This window comes from Canis lupus, chromosome 12, assembly GCF_048164855.1.
Source record: "Canis lupus baileyi chromosome 12, mCanLup2.hap1, whole genome shotgun sequence".
NCBI lineage: Eukaryota > Metazoa > Chordata > Mammalia > Carnivora > Canidae > Canis > Canis lupus.
In genome coordinates, this window is record NC_132849.1 from 46,608,920 (window position 1) to 46,626,599 (window position 17,680).

Below are 17,680 nucleotides of genomic sequence, written 5' to 3' on the forward strand. Positions count from 1 at the left end.
ATCCTGGGATTGAGCCCTGTGTCAGGCTCCCTGCTGAGTCCCTCCCTCCCTCCTTCTCTCTCCCCCCCTTCCCCTGCTCATGCACTCTCTCTCTCTCAAATAAATAAAATCTTCCAAAAAAATTTTTTTCTTTCTTTTTAATTCCTAGAGTGGGACACCTTTGGAAAGGGCCTTAAAGAATGAACAGTTATCTAGGAAGAGTAGGGATGACCAAATGTGGAAGTATATTCTATGGAGGAAAAAAAAAATAGAGAGGCACACGCATAGCACAACCTGGATGAAATGGCAAGCAGCCTGTAAAGAAAATGATTTAGACTATCAACTAAAACTTATCCACTTATCTATCTTTCATCTAGCAAATGAAATCATGTGATTCCTACAATCAACATAAAATTCAAAATGAAAAATAAATAAACTAAGAACTTTGAGAGCTTCTCTAGGTTATATCCCTCCCTAGCTTCAGGTCATAGCACTCTCCAACTATTCTTACTGAATAGCTTCTTTCATTTTTAAACAACTCTTAAAGAAAATTTTTCCTTATAGGCTACCCACTCCAATGTTTATTCTACATGGACCTTCATCTTGCCTTATAAATAAGCCCATCCTGTTAGAGTTAAAGCCTTAAAAAAAAAAAAAAAAAAAAAAAAAAAAAAAAAAAAGCCTTCTTCTTACCTATGCGTACCTGAGTAATAACTGGTCAGCGTCTTCCAAAAATAGCTCTTAAAACTTTTAAGAATACACAGTGACTCTACAGAATCTCCACTAGATGAAAGGAGTTGGGGAAAACTCTTCTATAAAAGTATCTGTGTGGGGTGCTGGGTGGCTCACTCAGTTAAGCATTTGCCTTTGGCTCAAGTCACTACCTCAGGGTCCGGGGATGGAGCCCCACATTGGGCTCCCTGTTCAGCGGGCAGTCTGCCTCCCCCTCTGCCCCTCCCCCTGCTTGTTGTTCTGTTGCTCTCTCTCTCCCTCAGATAAATCTTTTAAAAAATAAAAGTATCTGTGAAAGAATCCCCACAACATATAAAGAGAGGAAGGAAGCGGGCACCTGGCAGTCAGTTAACTGTCTGCCTTCTGCTCAGGTCATGATCCTGAGGTCCTCAGATCAAGCCTTATATAGGGCTCCCTTCTTCTCCCTCTATCTCTGCCCCCCCCCCATGAGTAAAGAAATATTTTTAAGCAGAGAGAGAGAGAGAAGTCAATTAAAGTCTCAGAGATCTCTTAAGGTTAATCCTAAGAGCTGAGTGTTTTCAATTCTATTTTCTATATTTTCTAAAATTTGTATAATGAGGGGCACCTGGGTGGCTCCATGGGTCTACCTTTGGCTCAGATCATGATCTCAGGGTCCTGGGATCAGGTCCCACATCAGGCTCCCTGTAGGAAACCTGCTTCTCCCTCTGCCTGTGTCTCTAACTCTATCTCTCTCTTTCTCATGAATAAATAAAAATTTAAAAATAAATAAATAAAATAAAATTTGTATAATGATGACGCACATCTAAAATGGATAAACAGAATTTTTAATTATGACACATTCTGTAGCCAATTCTTACCTTAATTACATAATTTTCTCTATATAATATTGATTGAATAGCTGTATCAATATCTTCTTTAGCTAATGCCTAAAATGACAAGAATTAAATTTTGAAAATCAAATCTTAAATCAAATTATTGGGGTCCCTGGGTGGCACAGTTGGTTCAGCATCTGACTCCTAGTTTTGGCTCAGGTCATGATCTCAGAGTCCGAGATCATGCCACATGTCAGGCTCCTCACCCAGATGAAGTCAGCTTCAGTTTGTCTCTCCATCTCCTTCTGCCCACCCCCCACTCACTATCTCTCCAAAATAAAAAAAAAATAAAATTTAAAACTCAAACTAGAGTTGCTATTCCTGGCAAACCTGTTGTTCTCAAAAACCAAGATAGGTACAGAATTAATATTCAGGACAAAAATATAAAAAACAACAATCTGAAAACACTGGAGTCTGACCAAAAGCAGAGAGAAACAAGAACGTAGTCAATCCTTGGAAAAAGAGAATAGCACTGGCATAAGCTTTCAGTTTTTACGGACTTTTGTCTAAAAGCAGGCCTCCATTAGAACTAAAGCAGATGGTTTAAATCAGAAACATGCTGTTTTACTGAATTCAAGAATTAGAAGACAGGGGCGCCTGGCTGGTTAGTCAGAAGAGCATGTAACTCTTGATATCAGGGTTGTGAGTTTGAGCCCCATGTTGAGTGTACAATTACTTAAAAAAATAAGCTTTAAAAAAAAAAAAAAAGAACTAGAAGACAGAGTTCAGGACAACCATAGGAGCTGGAAAGTCAAAGGAGAAATACCTGAAATGAGAGAGCCATAGAGGAGTTGCCACAAATTTCACAACATTACTGGCCAAATCTCTGGTGGATCCTTGAACTATGTATGTAGAGGGCAAACTCCTTTAGAAAACAGTTTAACAGTTTTATAAAAAGTTAGAATCACTTACTATATGACCCAGTCATTCCACAACTAGATACTTACCCAAGAGAAATGAAAGCATATGTCCATGTACATGAGTGTTGCTAACTTTATTTGTAATAGCCAAAAAATGCAAATAAACCAAATTTCCATTAGTTGAATGGACAAACTAGCATATTCGGGGGGGGGGGGTAAAAAAGCAGGGGCTGGCGGTGAAGTACTGATACATGCCACAATATAGATGAACTGCAAAATAATTATGCTAAGTGAAAGAACCAGACAAAAAGAATTCATGCTGTAAGATTACATTTGTATAAATTTTTTTAAAGATTTATTTATTTACTTATTTATTTATGATAGACAGAGAGAGAGAGAGGGGCAGAGACACAGGCGGAGGGAGAAGCAGGCTCCATGCTGGGAGCCTGACGTGGGACTCGATCCCGGGACTCCAGGATCATGCCCTGGGCCAAAGGCAGGCGCCAAACCGCTGAGCCACCCAGGGATCCCCTGTATAAATTTTTTTAAATGTTAAAGTATAGTGACAAAAGGCAAATCAGGGATTGTCTGAGGGTATGCAACGAGGGAAGGATGTCAAAAGAGACACAAGGAAACTTTGAGGGGCACCTGGATGGCTCAGTGGTTCAGCATCTGCCTTTGCCTCCGGTCATGATCCCAGGGTCCTGGGATGGAGTCCAAGTCCGCATTCGGCTCCTTACAGGGAGCCTGCTTCTCCCTCTGCCTATGTCTCTACCTCTCTCTGTCTCTCATGAATAAATAAAATCTTAAAAAAAAAAAAAAAAAAGGAAACTGAGAACACTGAATATGTTCATTCTCTTGATTGTGGTGATGAATACATACATCAAAATTTATCAAACTGTACACTTTACACATATGCAGTTCATGGTCTATCAGTGAATACCTTAATAAAGATGTTTGGAAAAAAAGAAATTACAATAGTTTTAAAAAACATCTATAATTTCAGTGATGCAGTTAAAAGAGTGCTTCAGGCCAAAGTTTGTAACTTTGTTATATAGAAAAGATAATTAACAATGAACCCACCTTAACAATCTAGAAAATGAATACCAAACACAAAGTTAGTAGCGACTGAATAAAAAGCAGCAACGAAATAGAAAACACAGGAAAAATACTAAGCACAAGCCACTTTTCAGTGCAACTACTCAAATACAAAAATGCAAAATGCCATGTTACTATTACCTCCACCAAATAAAGTGGCTGTGGTTCCAACCAGTCTTTCGAGCTCTTGGGCCTGTGAAGTTTGTCAGTTATCAGATCATCACTGACGAAATTTCTCATCGCGGTCACAAATAACACAGCCCCTAGGAAAACTTTAAAAATGCAGCTTATTCAGTTAATGAGAATTCACAACCCTCCTTTTCTGCTACTTCACCATCAATCTTTGCAACCACGAACGGATGTGGAACGGATTCTGAATTAGTAGCCACCCCCACCTTCCTTCACAGGCGGCCTTCACCACAGCTTCTGGGGAGGCCTTCAGACCTAGCCACTTTGAAGCAGAGGAGGTTCTCCCCGGGCTGACCCCGGCGTTCCCCCCCCCGGAATTCCAGGCTTCCCACGTCCTTCCACAGCACTGCCCTCTCGAGCCGGCGCGGCAACTACCACCCAGACCTCTAGGGGTCGCGCTGCAGCAGTTTTCAGATTCAGGACGCGGACCCCCGAGAAGAGCTGCGACTTTCTGGCTACGGAACCCGCACGGGCAGGGCTGCTTGGAGAGGGGGAGGGGCTCTCACACAAAATTTGCATCCCCCCCCCATCCCCTACTCACAGAAGAAGGACCGTCATCTGAGGGGGGAAGCGGTCATCAGGGCTTGCACCCGTTGTAGACCTACAGCACCCACCGCCCCGTCCCTTCCCTCCCACCCCGTCAACAAGAGGCGTGCGTGCTCCGCCCTGCCTGACAGGAAAGTTGCAGACCGTCACAGGTACCTCAGCCCCCCGCCCCTCCCAAGGCTGGCTGGGCCTTCGGCTCCCTGCAGCACGCGGGGCTCCGGCCCCACGGCCCACCGCCCCGCACTGGTCGGCAGCGACCGGAGAGCGCGCCAGCCGAGTCCCTCAGCCCCGTGAGCTCGGGCCTGTCGCCTCAGAATGACAGAATGTACACGTCCAGTGTCTCCTTGACGCAGCCGCGCGCCGCGACAGACGACAAGTCAGGATTCTGTCAAGCGGCCGGAGCCCCGCGGCTACGTCCCTAAGCTTCGCGCAACTGCGCACGCGAGCCCAGCGCCGCGGAGGAGTCACCGAGGCGCCTGTGGGGGCCGACCCTGGTGGGCGGGGCGTGGTTAGCCAGCCAAACAGGAGCGCTCCTCGGTGACGGGCAGATGTCTCAGCCAATAGCTAGGCCCGTCGCCTTCCCGCCCCGCCCTCCCCCGCGTCCGTTGACCAGCCGCTGCCCGGCTACCGTGCAGACGTCGGCGGAGCGCTGGTCTCCTTGGTCTCGTCGCTGCGTGGTCCTTTCTGCTCTGGCTTCGGTCACCGCGCCCTCCCAGTCCTGTGCGCCTCCCCAGCCGGCACGACTGGACTTTAGTTAGCCCCGCGCCCCACCCCCGCCTCTAGTCCCTCTTGGAACCCCCGTGGGGTAAACCACTGCGCGGGAGTGTCCGGAAAGGGGCGCCTGCCCTCAGCATCCCCTAGAAGGAAGAGTGTTTGTGGAGGTTGTCCCTGTGAGGACGGCCCAAAACGTGGGGACTTGTACGGAAAATGCCGCTTTAAATGCCTTTTTAGTGTATTTAGACCCCTGCATCAGGGCCCATAGTAGTCGCCGGTGCCGGTCAGGGGTGAGTGAACGTGAAGACTCAGAACCCGCTGATTGCATCAGTGGCTGCACCTCGCAGGTGTTTGGGTTTATAATCTCAGGTGATTCTGATGCGAACCATTAGCGTAACTAGATAATGAAGAGCAGTGATTTTCCAAACTCACCGTGTGAACCGTGGTTTTTCCGTTTTCCTCCTGGAGTATTTATTGATGGCTATTTGATGACGGACCACCGTGTTCACTCTTCATTTTCACTACTTCCCGAGCGCACACGCTGAAAACTGTCCAAAGAAAGGGCCTTAGGGAGGTTTGTATTCAGGGGCCTTTTCAAAGCTGGCCAGAGCGAATCCTTTCAACTGTGGTTCCCTTTTTCAGAGCTGAGGGAACACATGAGTCATTTGCAGAACTTGCTGTTAGATACCCTCCTGGGAACAAAGCATGTGGACAGTGCAGCACTCATCAAACTCCAGGAGCGAAGCTTGTGTGTGGCATCGCCAGGATTTAGTGTAAGAAAAAGCAAGTTTGGGTGTAAGCATTTTAACTTTTTTTTTTTTTTTGGAAAAATCCATAGTAAACATTTTAGGTTTCTGGACTATATGACCTGTGTCACAACTGCTATGCAGTTTTAATAGGAAAAAGGGCATATACAATACATAAAAGAATGGGGGTGACTATGTTCCAACAAATCTTTATGAACACTGAAATTTGAATTTCCTGTAATTTTTACAAATCACACAATACTATTCTAGTGCTTTTTTATTTATTTTTTTTTAAAGATTTATTTATTTATTCATGAGAGACACACAGAGAGAGAGAAACAGAGACACAGGCAGAGGGAGAAGCAGGCTCCACGCGGGGAGCCCGACGCGGGACTCGATCCCCAGGACTCCAGCATCACACCCTGAGCCAGAAGGCAGAGCCCAACCGCTGAGCCACCCAGGCGTCCCTATTCTAGTGCTTTTTAAATCTACTGACTTACAAATGTAAAAACCATTCTTAGCTTGCAAGCCTATAAAAACAAATGTGGGCCAAATTTGGCCAGCCTGCCACAGTTTGCTCACTCTTTACTTCTGCAGGTAATGCCTGGTGATGTCCGAACACTTGTGAATGGATTCGCCAAGAACCCTTTACAAACCAGAAGAGAAGGATTGTATTTCAAGGAAAAGGATTACAAATGTATCCGGGCAGATGACTATTCTCTTTATGCTAAGAATGTGAGTGTTCAGGATTTGAAGACAGCTCGGTAAAACCTTAAGAATTTGATTCCAATTTGCTGATCTCGTTTATAAAACATTAGGCCTTTTACTCCAGTGGCAATGTCTGAGACAGAAATCTAATGCTAGAAAGGAATATGTGAAAGAAAGTACGAACGGAGAGCTTAGTTGAGAACTATTCATTCCAGAATCTATCAACTGAACCTTGCCTGAAGTATCTCTTTTCAGTACTCTATACTCTACATCCTCCTTCATCTAAAAAAAAAAAAAAAAAAAAAAATTATAGCATTCTTATACTTAAGACATCTTCAATAAGGAAATAAGGAGATGAAATTCACGTTTACTGGATGCCCTATCTTATGGGTTAAGCACACTTCATCAGCATTATAAAGTAAGTAGCCTCACAAGGTTAAATAACTTCCTTAGTCATGCTGCAGAAAATGGAGGCACTGGGATTCAAGCCCAAAGCTGTCCAATTCCAAAATGTATTACCTTCTCATTATATCAGTTCTCACTAGGATAGGGGTATATTACAGTCAGTTGGGGAACTTTTTCTAAATACACATACAATATTACAAGTTCGCAATTTTTTTAGAAAAAACAACTAAGTTAGTGGAAAATAGTGAAGAGTCCAAATACAGATAGGAGTGTATGGAAGTAAAGAAATGGCACAAGTGAGACCATAGTGTAACTGCTACTCCTGTGACTAGAATCAAAAGAAAACAATCTGTTTTACTTTTATCCAGGAAAAAACTGGTGTGGTGGTTGTGAAGACCCATCTATATCTTCTGGTGGCAACTTACACCGAAGGCATGTATCCTAGTGTTTGTGTGGAAGCCACAGAGAAGCTGGGTAAGTTTGTCCCCCGCTCCCCCATGCCTCTTTCCCTATGGTAGTCAGATCTTCTCACTGTCAGTAACTAAGAGCCAATACAAACCACCTAGGGTGGAAAGGAGGAATTTATTGGAAGGATACTAGGGTTACTTACAGATCCACTGGAACAATGGAGTGTAACAGCCATTGCAAAAAATGGACTCCAGGTGATGCTGTTTTGGAATATAGGTGAGGTTTGGTGGGGTGAGGTCTAGGGCCTATGGCCAAGAAAGAATTCTTGAGACATCTTTGGTGCAAAATGGTGGTTTTATCAAAGCATGGGGACAGGACAGGTAGGCAGAAAGAGCTGCCACCCTGGGGTCCTGAGGAGTGGCCCATTATACACTTTCAAGTTGGGAGGGGGTTAGAGGTAGCGTAAGCCTCCCAGGTATTTTGGGAACAAGGTTTCCAGGATTTTGAGGGGATTAGCTATTGTTAGGAAAGATCATTTATTACTATTGAGTAAAAACTCAGTCATGAGACCCTTCAGATGTATATCAGTGGGTCATATGCTTGGGGAATGATTAACAACATGTATCTTGGGGGAAGGATAGAGATAAAGGAGGTTTCCAAAGGAAATTTTACATTTGGGCAGCCCGGATGGCTCAGCAGTTTAGCGCTGCCTTCAGCCCAGGGTGTGATCCTGGAGTCCCAGGATTGAGTCCCAAGTCTGGCTCCCTGCATGGAGCTTGCTTCTGCCTGTGTCTGTGCCTCTCTCAATCTCTCTCTCTCTCTTTCTTTGTATCTCTCATGAATAAATAAATAAAATCTTAAAAAAAAAGAAAGAAAGAAATTTTATGTTAAAGTAGACTTACGGGGTCATGGGGTTTGGGCTAGGATTGCCTTTTGTCCTTGGCAAAGTATTAACATCGAGGCAGTTGAGTCCCTAGAAGAATGTCACTGCCTATTTCAAAGACTTGTCAAGGGATCCCTGGGTGGCTCAGTGGTTTAGCGCCTGCCTCTGGCCCAGGGTGTGATCCTGGAGTTCCGGGATGGAGTCCCACATCAGGTTCCCTGCGTGGAGCCTGCTTCTCCCTCTGCCTGTGTCTCTCTCTCTGTGTGTCTCTCATGAATTAATTAATTAATTAATTAATTAATTAAATAAAATTATCTTCAGGGCATGTGGGTGGTTCAGTGGCTGAGCATCTGCCTTTGGTTCAGGTCATGATCCCGGGGTCCTGGTATCGGGTCCCACTGTCTGCAGGGAGCCTGCTTCTCCCTCTGCCTATGTCTCTGCCTCTCTCTCTCTCTCTATTGTCTCTCATGAATAAATAAATAAAAATATTTTTAAAAATAATAAAAAATAAAAAAATAAAATCTTCAGGGCCACCTGGGTGGCTCAGTCAGTTGGGCGTCTGCCTTCAGCTCAGAGTGTGATCCCAGGGTCCAGGGATCAAGCCCCACACATGGGGCTCCCTGCTCAGCAGGAAATCTGCTTCTTCCTCATACTCTCCTTCTGCCACTCTCCCCACTCCCATCCCACTCGTGCTCTCTCTCTGTCTCTCTCTCTCTCTCTCAAATAAAGAAAATCTTTTTTACAGAAAGTCTTTGGGACACCTCAGTGGCTCAGCGGTTGAGTGTCTCTTTTCCATCCAGGGCATGATCCTGGAGTCCTGGGATCGAGTCCCACATCAGGCTCCCTGCATGGAGCCTGCTTCTCCCTCTGCCTATGTCTCTGCCTCTCACTCTCTCTCCATGTCTCTCATGAATAAATAAATAAAATCTTTAAAAAAAAAATCTTCAGGGGATCCCTGGGTGGCTCAGCAGTTCAGCACCTGCCTTTAGCCAAGGGCGTGATCCTGGAGTCCCAGGATCAAGTCCCGCTTCAGGCTCCCGGCATAGAGTCTGCTTCTCCCCCTGCCTGTGTCTCTGACTCTCTCTCTCTCTATATATATATGTCTATCATGAATAAATTTTAAAAATCTTCAAACAAAACAATTGTGTCTTAATCTCCTATCTTCAGTACCTAAGACAGTGTCTAGTGTTGAGTAAGCAATAATACATATTGGATGAGCAAATAAATGAGTGACTTTTGCCTAACAGAATCAGGGAAGATTTCAGAGAAATGAATCTTAAAAAATTGAGAAAATAAGTACCATCACAGAAAAAAATACACACAAATGTATGTATGCACAGACCTTCCCAGTCGTTATAAATATTTCCTGGCATGGAGTTTCATAAACCATGCTACATAGCTGGCAATGAGGTATTCTAACAGTAAACAGGACTGAGCCTGGACAGGACACAACTTTGGAAGCATCTAATAGAAGGAACTCTATCCAACCTGGAAGAAACAATCTATTAACAACAACCTTTTTCTGAACACATGTCAAAATTTGAGGGAGGTTCAGTTTCAGTAGACTAGGGTTGGAGCAAGAAGACAAAACAAACCTGTAGGGATGCCTGGTGGCTCAGCAGTTGAGTGTCTGCCTTCGGCTCCGGTAGTGATCCCACATTTCTGGGATCGAGTCCCACGTCAGGCTCCCTGCATGGAGTCTGCTTCTCCCTCTGCCTCTGCTTCTCTCTATGTGTCTCATGAATAAATAAATACAATCTTAAAAAAACAAACCTGTAGATTTGGGCTAATTAAAAGTATATAGAAAATGAGGCTAGGAAAATGGGCAATTAAGCTATCAAGAGGCCAGATTCTATCCTACCAGTTAGGGCCCAGAGCTAATTCCCCAGGTCTCCTGTGGTGACCAGGGATGTTGCCTGACCATGTAAAGTAGATTCTGTGGCTGGCAGTAAAGGTTTAGATTCTGGTTTAGGATCACAAAAGACTCCAAAGAGTATGTACTAGTTAGAAGGAGATAGCTGGTATCATGCTACTAAAATCCCACTGCTCTAGGAAGGGACAGGCTATCTCGGAAGGGGTTGGATTCTCATGAGGGATGGTTGAGGCTAACACCTACTAAGGAACCAGTTACTTGTCTCATTACTTCTGTTTCCTTTGCTTCTGTTTTCTTATATTTTTCTCTATCAAAAAATTCTACATGATAATTATAGAAAATTTGGGAAATGAAGAGTTATGACTATTTAAAAATGTTTTATTATGAAAGATTCTAGGAGATATATATATATCTTTGAGAGCAGAGATTGGGTCTTAGCTATCCAGTCATCCTTGTATCTCTCATCTCTAGCACATGGTAGTCACTCCCAATGTCTGTGGAATAAGTATAATGAAGCATGTTGTATTGACAATTCATTGCTCACAAATAATAACCAGATTCTGTTTCTTTTCAGGAGAATATCTAAGAAGAAAAGGAAATTAAGTCATCAGAGGACTATGAAAGACAGCTTTTATTATTTTAGGGAATAGATCCTGAAGAAAAAGTAATGCCTTAGTTTGTGGTTGAAACACTAGGAAAAAGATACTGAAAGGGAAGAATGAGTTAAGGGAGCAATTTTTCTTATTTCAAGAGATCCTCTTCTTTAATTGGAATTCTTCAATAAGCTTTACATGTTTTTTGCTCTTTGTTTTTAAGTGTTGGTCATTGGCTTGAGTGTGAGAACCCTGATAGCTGCCTGGGGCATATATTTTGAGAGATTCCTCCATGAGTGTTTTGTACTCCCATATGTCTTGCTGGGTATGCCAAGAATGTAAGGGCCCAACCACTGTTCATCCAAGCCATTTCTCAGGGCAATGTTTCAGGAAGCAACCTTGAACAATGAAGTAATGCCTCACTTCAGAACAAAGAGCAGACTATCTTACTGCTTGCTATAAAAGAGTTAAGCTCCCCGAACTCAGTGGTCCCATCCTGCAATGCAGCTTACTACGAGTGTGACATCCATCTGGTCCACCCCTGTGGGACTTTTGGAGGAGGGCAACACAAAGGCCACACTTTGGGCCACTAGTCAGAGAATTTGGTGGACATTCCACACTCCCTACTATCTGAGGGCATCTAATTTTTGTTGACCTTTGGAAAGGCCTTTCAAAAGTCAAAAAGTTTTTTAGGAATCAACTCAAAAATATTTTTAACTCTATCTCCCTGCTACTTTACATTACTTAGTGTGATTAATGAATGCACTCTTCTCCAGAAAGGGTTCATCTCCTTTCCTGGTCAGGACAATAAGGGTGGAGAGTTATAGGACCTGTTTTGAAAATTCAGGATTCTACCCTCACCATTTCTGGGCATGATGGATCTTTCTTTCCCCTAATAGCAACTCCAGACCAGTCTGGTTGGTGCAGTTTCAGGTGTCCCTGAGAAGGTAACACCTTACACCACTGGCATCAGGTCCTAGACCTCTTATAGTTCTTGGTCTTATCAAGCAGCAAGGTACAATTTTCTGAATTCCAAAACCATGCCACCTGGGGCTTTCCATGTAGATCTATGTATAGATTTTAACATCAGTCTTCATGCCAATGACTTCTCTTTATAAATCAGTACACTGACATCTAGATTTTATAACTTAAGTCATGTGGATTATATACCCCCTCCACATGCTGTCAAGCTGGGGTTTTGAGCCTGCAAGGCAAAAGGTCTGACTCTGGACCACAGTGATCTCTAAAGTGGTAAAGGCCATCATGAAGCCTCTTGCCTGCTCACCAGCTGATCAGCCAGCCTTTCCTGGACACACACCCATGGCACTGCTGGGTGCCTAGTAGGGGCCCTTTCTGTAAACCTCCTCAAGGCAACTGCCTCACTGTCTGGAGCCCTCCTATGCAGATCTGTCCAGTTATTTCCTGTAATTCTCATTACAAAACTGTGTCCAGCTATTCAGAGAGACCCACAAAAGTGACTCTTTGATGGTAGGCACCTACCTAGTAGCTACCGAGGAACCCGGGGACTAGATGATCTTCTGAAACATCAGGGGTTTCCAAACTAGAGATTTGTGTCCTGGAGGTCCACAAAGACTTTAGAAGGGGGGGAGGGGGGGACATGAATGGATTTAAGTAATTAACTTTTTCCCAGATCCTCAACTCTCATATGTACTTGCGTAAAACTGCTGTGACTGTCACATCAGCTCTAGCTTCCCACCTCCCCTCCCCAAGCTCCCTTTCCATATGAAAGAAAGGTCTACTCTCATCCAGCCCCAGTCTACTGTGATGCTTGGCTTGGAGTGCAAAAATTGCAGTGTGCCAGAGGAAAGGAAAATTCAAAATATTTGTAATATTTTGTATGTCTGAAAACCCATCCTCTGGAGGCACCTGGGTGGCTCAGGTCATGATCCCGGGGTCCTGGGATGGAGTCTGCATCAGGCTCCCTGCTCAGCAGGGAGTTTACTTCTCCCTCTTTCCCTCCCCCTGCTCTCTCTCTCTCTCCCTCAAGTAAAATAAAAATCCATCCCCTGTTGTCAAATTTTACATCATATATATGTGAAGTAGAGTTCCATGAGAATAAAGTAAAAAGAGCATTAGTGAGAAATAGTGCAAATCTTTTTATCATTTGTCTAGGAGAGGAAGGCTCTATGTCTTATCTATTTCTTAAAATTCAGAAGCAAGATGATTGTCATAAGACATGTATTAACATGATTACTTAAAAAATGAGAAACCTTCTCTGATAGAAAGTAATTTTATTTGGCTGATTATTTAACAACGAGGACTGAACGTCACAGATGTTTTTCATAATTAAGTCTACAGCTCCAAGATGTTAATGAAAATATATTTGAAGTATATGATAAGGTAGAAGGATTTGATTTTTTAAATTGTCTTGGCAAAAGTATATTAAAATTAACATTTTTGCTTTCTGGATCCTTTGTGAGCATATCAATTTAAACAAGGTGTCTCTAAGTGGAAAAAATAGCAGATATAATTAATAATCATTTGATAAATCTTCACAAAACTTTGTTGGTATAAACCCAGAAGCTAAGAACCTGAACAACACTTATGGCTGGGTAACAAATCCTTAACAGGTTGAGTGGTTCCCAAGTCTTTGCTTTCAAAAAAATTGAAGAAAGACCTAATTAAGTTGCCAGGTAATAGATCACTGAAAATAATTTTTCATGATAGATCATTATATAGTTTTTAATCATATAACTCAGAGCTATTCAGAGAATTGGCTGACATTCCTATAATGAAATTCTCTTTCCCCATCTAATTTATGCAAATTAGGTTCACCAGAGCTTGTCTATAAAAATGAAAAATAGGAAGAGAATTAATGTTGATCCCAGTCTCATTCCAGCAATGAGTAATATTCATCCACAGACGTAATAATTACTTGGAAAAATTCAACCCCTCCAATGGTCATTAAGAAATGTCTTTCCAATAAAATTTTACTTTTCATGTTCAATAATTATTAATATTTAAAATAATACTTAAATTAATATAAAAATTCAAAATAATGTTTTGATCAACTGTGGACTAAGAATATTGTCATATGGTAATGATAATAAAATCCAGAAGAGGGACGCCTGGGTGGCTCAGCAGTTGGGCGCCTGCCTTGGGCTCAGGTCATGATCCCGAGATCTGGGATCGAGTCCCACATTGGGCTCCCTGAGAGGAGCCTGCTTCTTCCTCTGCCAGTGTCTCTGCCTCTCACTCAGTCTGTGTCTCTCATGAATAAATATTAAAATATATATAAAAAATAAAATCCAGAAGAAATTTAACACTTAGAGCCCTATGGTCACAGGAAATAACTTTTTTTTTAAATTTTTATTTATTTATGATAGTCACACACAGAGAGAGAGAGAGAGGCAGAGACACAGGCAGAGGGAGAAGCAGGCTGCATGCACTGGGAGCCCGACGTGGGATTCGATCCCGGGTCTCCAGGATCGCGCCCTGGGCCAAAGGCAGGCGCCAAACCGCTGCGCCACCCAGGGATCCCAGGAAATAACTTTTTAAATTAGGGTCAGTTTTCATATACATTTTTGTTCTAGGTAAAAATGATCAATAAAGCATAAAATACAGCAGTATAAAATTCTCTGAGAAAAGTAGAATCAAAATATGAGTACTAGAAGAAAAATGACATTTTAAAACTTCCAACTGTTAAAGAACTGTTTTGTGCATTTTTAGTGGATGATTATAAATATCAAATTATTCTGAAATCTGGATTCTACTTGATACATTTAAAAGCCTGATACAGGGATGGTTGGGTGGCTCAGCGGTTGAGCACCTACCTGCCTTTGGCTCAGGGCATGATCCCACAGTGCCAGGATCGAGTCCTGCATCGGGCCTCCTGCATGGAGCCTGCTTCTCCCTCTGCCTGTGTCTCTGCCTCTCTCTCTCTGTGTCTCTCACGAATCAATAAATAAAGTCTTAAAATAAGATTAAAATAAAATAAAAGCCTGATACAGGGCAGCCCGGGTGGCTCAGTGGTTTAGCGCCGCCTGCAGCCCAGGGCGTGATCCTGGAGACCCAGGATTGAGTCCCACGTTGGTCTCCCTGCATGGAGCCTGCTTCTCCCTCTGTCTGTGTCTCTGCCTCTCCCTCTCTTTCTCTGTGTCTCTCATGAATAAATAAATAAAATCTTTAAAAATAAATAAAGAAAAGCCTGATACAAGTTTTTAAATGTTAATATTTATGACCAGAGATCATATCTTTTGCACTATTTAAATTTAAGATTAAATATTTTAGGATATCAACTTTAAAATTTTGTCTAGTTGAGAATAAAGCGTGAAGACCACTGCCCAGAGAAAGAAGTGCCTTGGACATTGAATCACATGGATGTGTGTCCAGGAAGATGACAGGGACGGGTAGCCAAAGAAGCAGGCCCCAAAAGATGGGGACAGAGGACCCTACTAGTCTGACTCCAAGCCTACTCTCTCCCAGAGCTTTCCCAAGTCCCTGCTCCTGGGATTTGCCCCACCAACCTCAGTGAGGAGTTCCCAAGGAGAGAGGGAAGAAATAGCCCAGAGGAAGTCATGCAGGCACGTAGCTGGCATGAACAACTGAGACGTGAGCTATTCCAGCTCCTCCAAGGAAAATTGTCAGCCCTTACTCTGCTCCAGAACCACAAGTCATCACTGAGCTGCTGGGCTGCCAAAGCTTAGGCTTGGTCACCAGAGCAGCTGTTGCCTCAAGGTGACTCCGTGGCACTGTGCAAAAGCCTTTGAAGGAGCTGGGACCCCGCTGGACATCTGGAAGACATTATTCTGGGCCCTCAACACCGTTTAACTTAAAGCAGCAGCAACAGCAACTGAATGTCAGATCAGTGCCTCCATCTCATTCCTAATGCAGAAGATCTTATTTGTTCTGCTAAAATATAAACCTTTGAGGAGACTCTAGAGGCCAGAGATGTGGGAGACCATGAAATACTGCTGCAAAAATCACCACCCAATCCCAAAATTTGGATCTTGACAGAAAGGGAATTGGAGTAGGACGTGCTTTAAGAAAAGCACCTGCTTCATGGGATGGCCATCTGCCTTCAGCAAACAAGAGGACTGACATTGGACCCTGGACCCCTCTTATTAGACCCACTTACTCCCAACCTCTAGGAGCCAGCAGCATTTTGGGACTCTAGACATCTAGACACTGGGGAGCGCTAAAGCCCCCTGCCAGGGGCACTGGTAGATCAGGGACACAGCAGGTTTTGCTGCCTTGCAGGAGCCATGCTCAATATGTCACTGTCCCTGAAGGGCTCCTCATGCCCATGCCACCATGGTAAGACTGACCCTGCCCTAGGCTGCAGCCATCCTGGAGGCCTGGCTCACTGCTTTCCAGCTGCTACACTGGATGAGTGAGGAAGACCCTCAACCCCTGGAGACTCCTCCTACCAGTCGTGCCCTGTCACCTAAAGCTAACTGCTGACACCAACTCAGACCTCTAACTGCCCTAACCCTCATCTCTGAGTCCCTCACCGGTGCACTGACACACTCTGGCCTCTAACCCCAATGTCAATAGAACCTGTTCTCCATACAGACAACAATTGTGGGCAATTTTTATGACTGATGTGAGGCAAAACCAGGTTTCTCAGAGCAGTTCCAGTTGCTTGTCTTCATCTCCAGAAGGGAGGAAACTGTCCTTCAGTCCTTCTGGGTCCTTTGCAGGCAGTGGAGGATAGACTCTTGTTCCACTTATCTTATACAAAGAGGGTATCAGGGACACCTGGGTGGCTCAGTGGTTGAGCGTCTACCTTTGGCCCAGGGCATGATCCCGGGAGTCCCACGTCAGGCTCCCTGCGTGGAGCCTGCCTATGTCTCTGCCTCTCTCTCTGTGTCTCTCATGAGTAAATAAATAAAAATTTAAAAAAAAGAGGGTATCAAACTGGCCCAGGCATCTGTCCTAGGGCTGGCTGTCCTAGGAGCCCTCTAGACTCTTGGCTCAGGAGGCCCCTTCAGAACTCTCTGATCCTCAACTCTGTTTGCCTGCTGGATTGATTTTGCACAAACCCAGCTCTGAAACTCTGGATGGCTCCTCCCACTCAGTGCCTTCTGTGACCCAGGCCCAACCTGACCCTTGACTTGTCTCTCAATACACCCTCAGTAAAATAGATAGTTTATCTTTCCAAAGCCAACCCTATATCTTCTCTCCCCTGTGCCTTTACTGGCTCGGTGTATTTTTTTTTTTTTAAGATTTTATTTATTCATGAGAGACACAGAGAGAGAGAGAGAGAGAGAGATGGGCAGAGACACAGGCAGGGGGAGAAGCAGGCTCCATGCAGGGAGCCTAATGCAGGACTGGATCCCAGGACTCCAGGATCATGCCCTTGGCTGAAGGCAGGCACTAAACGACTGAGCCACCCAGGTGTCTGGCTAAGTATATTCTAACTTAGATTGTTGCCATAAGAGATATATAAGAGGGGGTGACAGTGCTCATTCCTCTTGACATTGGAGATGTGGGCACAGCTGCCCCATTCAGTTGACCAAAATGTTTAGAGCCATTTCCCTGGTGACCACAAGCTCCAAGAAGGAAATTGAGGTGGTTCAGAAGCTGGGTGCCACAGTGGGTTTGATTATAAGAAGGACTTCTCTGTAGGTGCTGAACACCATGCAGGGTATGGATATATATGTTTCTACAGGGAAACATTTGAAGGGAAGGCCAAACTAATCTTTTTTTTTTTTTTTTTTTTGTTTATTTATGATAGTCATACAGAGAGAGAGAGAGGCAGAGACACAGGCAGAGGGAGAAGCAGGCTCCATGCACCGGGAGCCCGACGTGGGATTCGATCCCGGGTCTCCAGGATCGCACCCTGGGCCAAAGGCAGGCGCCAAACCGCTGCGCCACCCAGGGATCCCCAAACTAATCTTATTCTCTGGCTCAACCCTTTGTGTCTTGGCCTACTTCCTCCTCTTCCAGAATCTTTTCCACTTTTCTCTCTTGTATTAGTTTATTATTAGTTTAGTGCCACCTTTGGTCCAGGGCCTGATCCTGGAGACCTAGGATGGAGTCCTGCATGGGGCTCCCTGCATGGAGCCTGCTTCTCCCCCTGCCTGTGTCTCTGCCCATCTCTCTCTCTCTCTCTCTCTCTCTCTCTCT

General features: G+C 44.1%; 2 protein-coding genes across 30 annotated transcripts in view; one reads left to right on the forward strand and one right to left on the reverse strand.

Moving 5' to 3' along the window:
• LOC140601641 (protein FAM228B-like) overlaps positions 1–4,730 on the reverse strand; it is a 48,928-nt gene extending 44,198 nt beyond the window's left edge. For 12 of the 24 annotated variants that reach the window (XR_012004638.1, XR_012004635.1, XR_012004633.1 and 9 more), the window contains exons 1-2: positions 3,662–4,090; positions 1,551–1,619 (exon numbers count right to left, since the gene is read on the reverse strand). Coding sequence is in view for 18 of the 24 variants with exons in the window: in XM_072770895.1 (XP_072626996.1) it covers positions 1,551–1,619; positions 3,662–3,763 (171 nt within the window). In the remaining 6 variants the exon portion in view is untranslated. The other 12 variants (XM_072770884.1, XM_072770885.1, XM_072770883.1 and 9 more) reach the window with 12 other exon arrangements.
• Positions 4,731–4,852: 122 nt separating this feature from the next.
• PFN4 (profilin family member 4) lies at positions 4,853–10,785 on the forward strand. 6 transcript variants are annotated; one of them, XM_072770907.1, is made up of 5 exons: positions 4,853–4,978; positions 5,615–5,745; positions 6,316–6,453; positions 7,200–7,305; positions 10,570–10,785. In XM_072770907.1, the coding sequence occupies exons 2-5, from the start codon at positions 5,629–5,631 to the stop codon at positions 10,596–10,598; spliced, it is 390 nt and encodes a 129-aa protein (XP_072627008.1). In that variant the 5' UTR covers positions 4,853–4,978; positions 5,615–5,628; the 3' UTR covers positions 10,599–10,785. The 6 variants fall into 6 exon arrangements, with proteins under 6 accessions (XP_072627008.1, XP_072627004.1, XP_072627005.1 ...); XM_072770903.1 differs by having other exon boundaries at positions 4,864–5,011; XM_072770904.1 differs by having other exon boundaries at positions 4,876–5,341.
• The last annotated feature ends 6,895 nt before the right edge of the window (positions 10,786–17,680 follow it).

Bases quoted from the DNA above. Each gene is read 5' to 3' on its own strand.
- PFN4 (XM_072770907.1), top strand. From the start codon at position 5,629: ATGAGTCATTTGCAGAACTTGCTGTTAGATACCCTCCTGGGAACAAAG. The intron at 5,746-6,315 runs GTAAGAAAAAGC...TTACTTCTGCAG, and splicing joins TGGCATCGCCAGGATTTAGT to GTAATGCCTGGTGATGTCCG. The intron at 7,306-10,569 runs GTAAGTTTGTCC...GTTTCTTTTCAG, and splicing joins GGAAGCCACAGAGAAGCTGG to GAGAATATCTAAGAAGAAAA.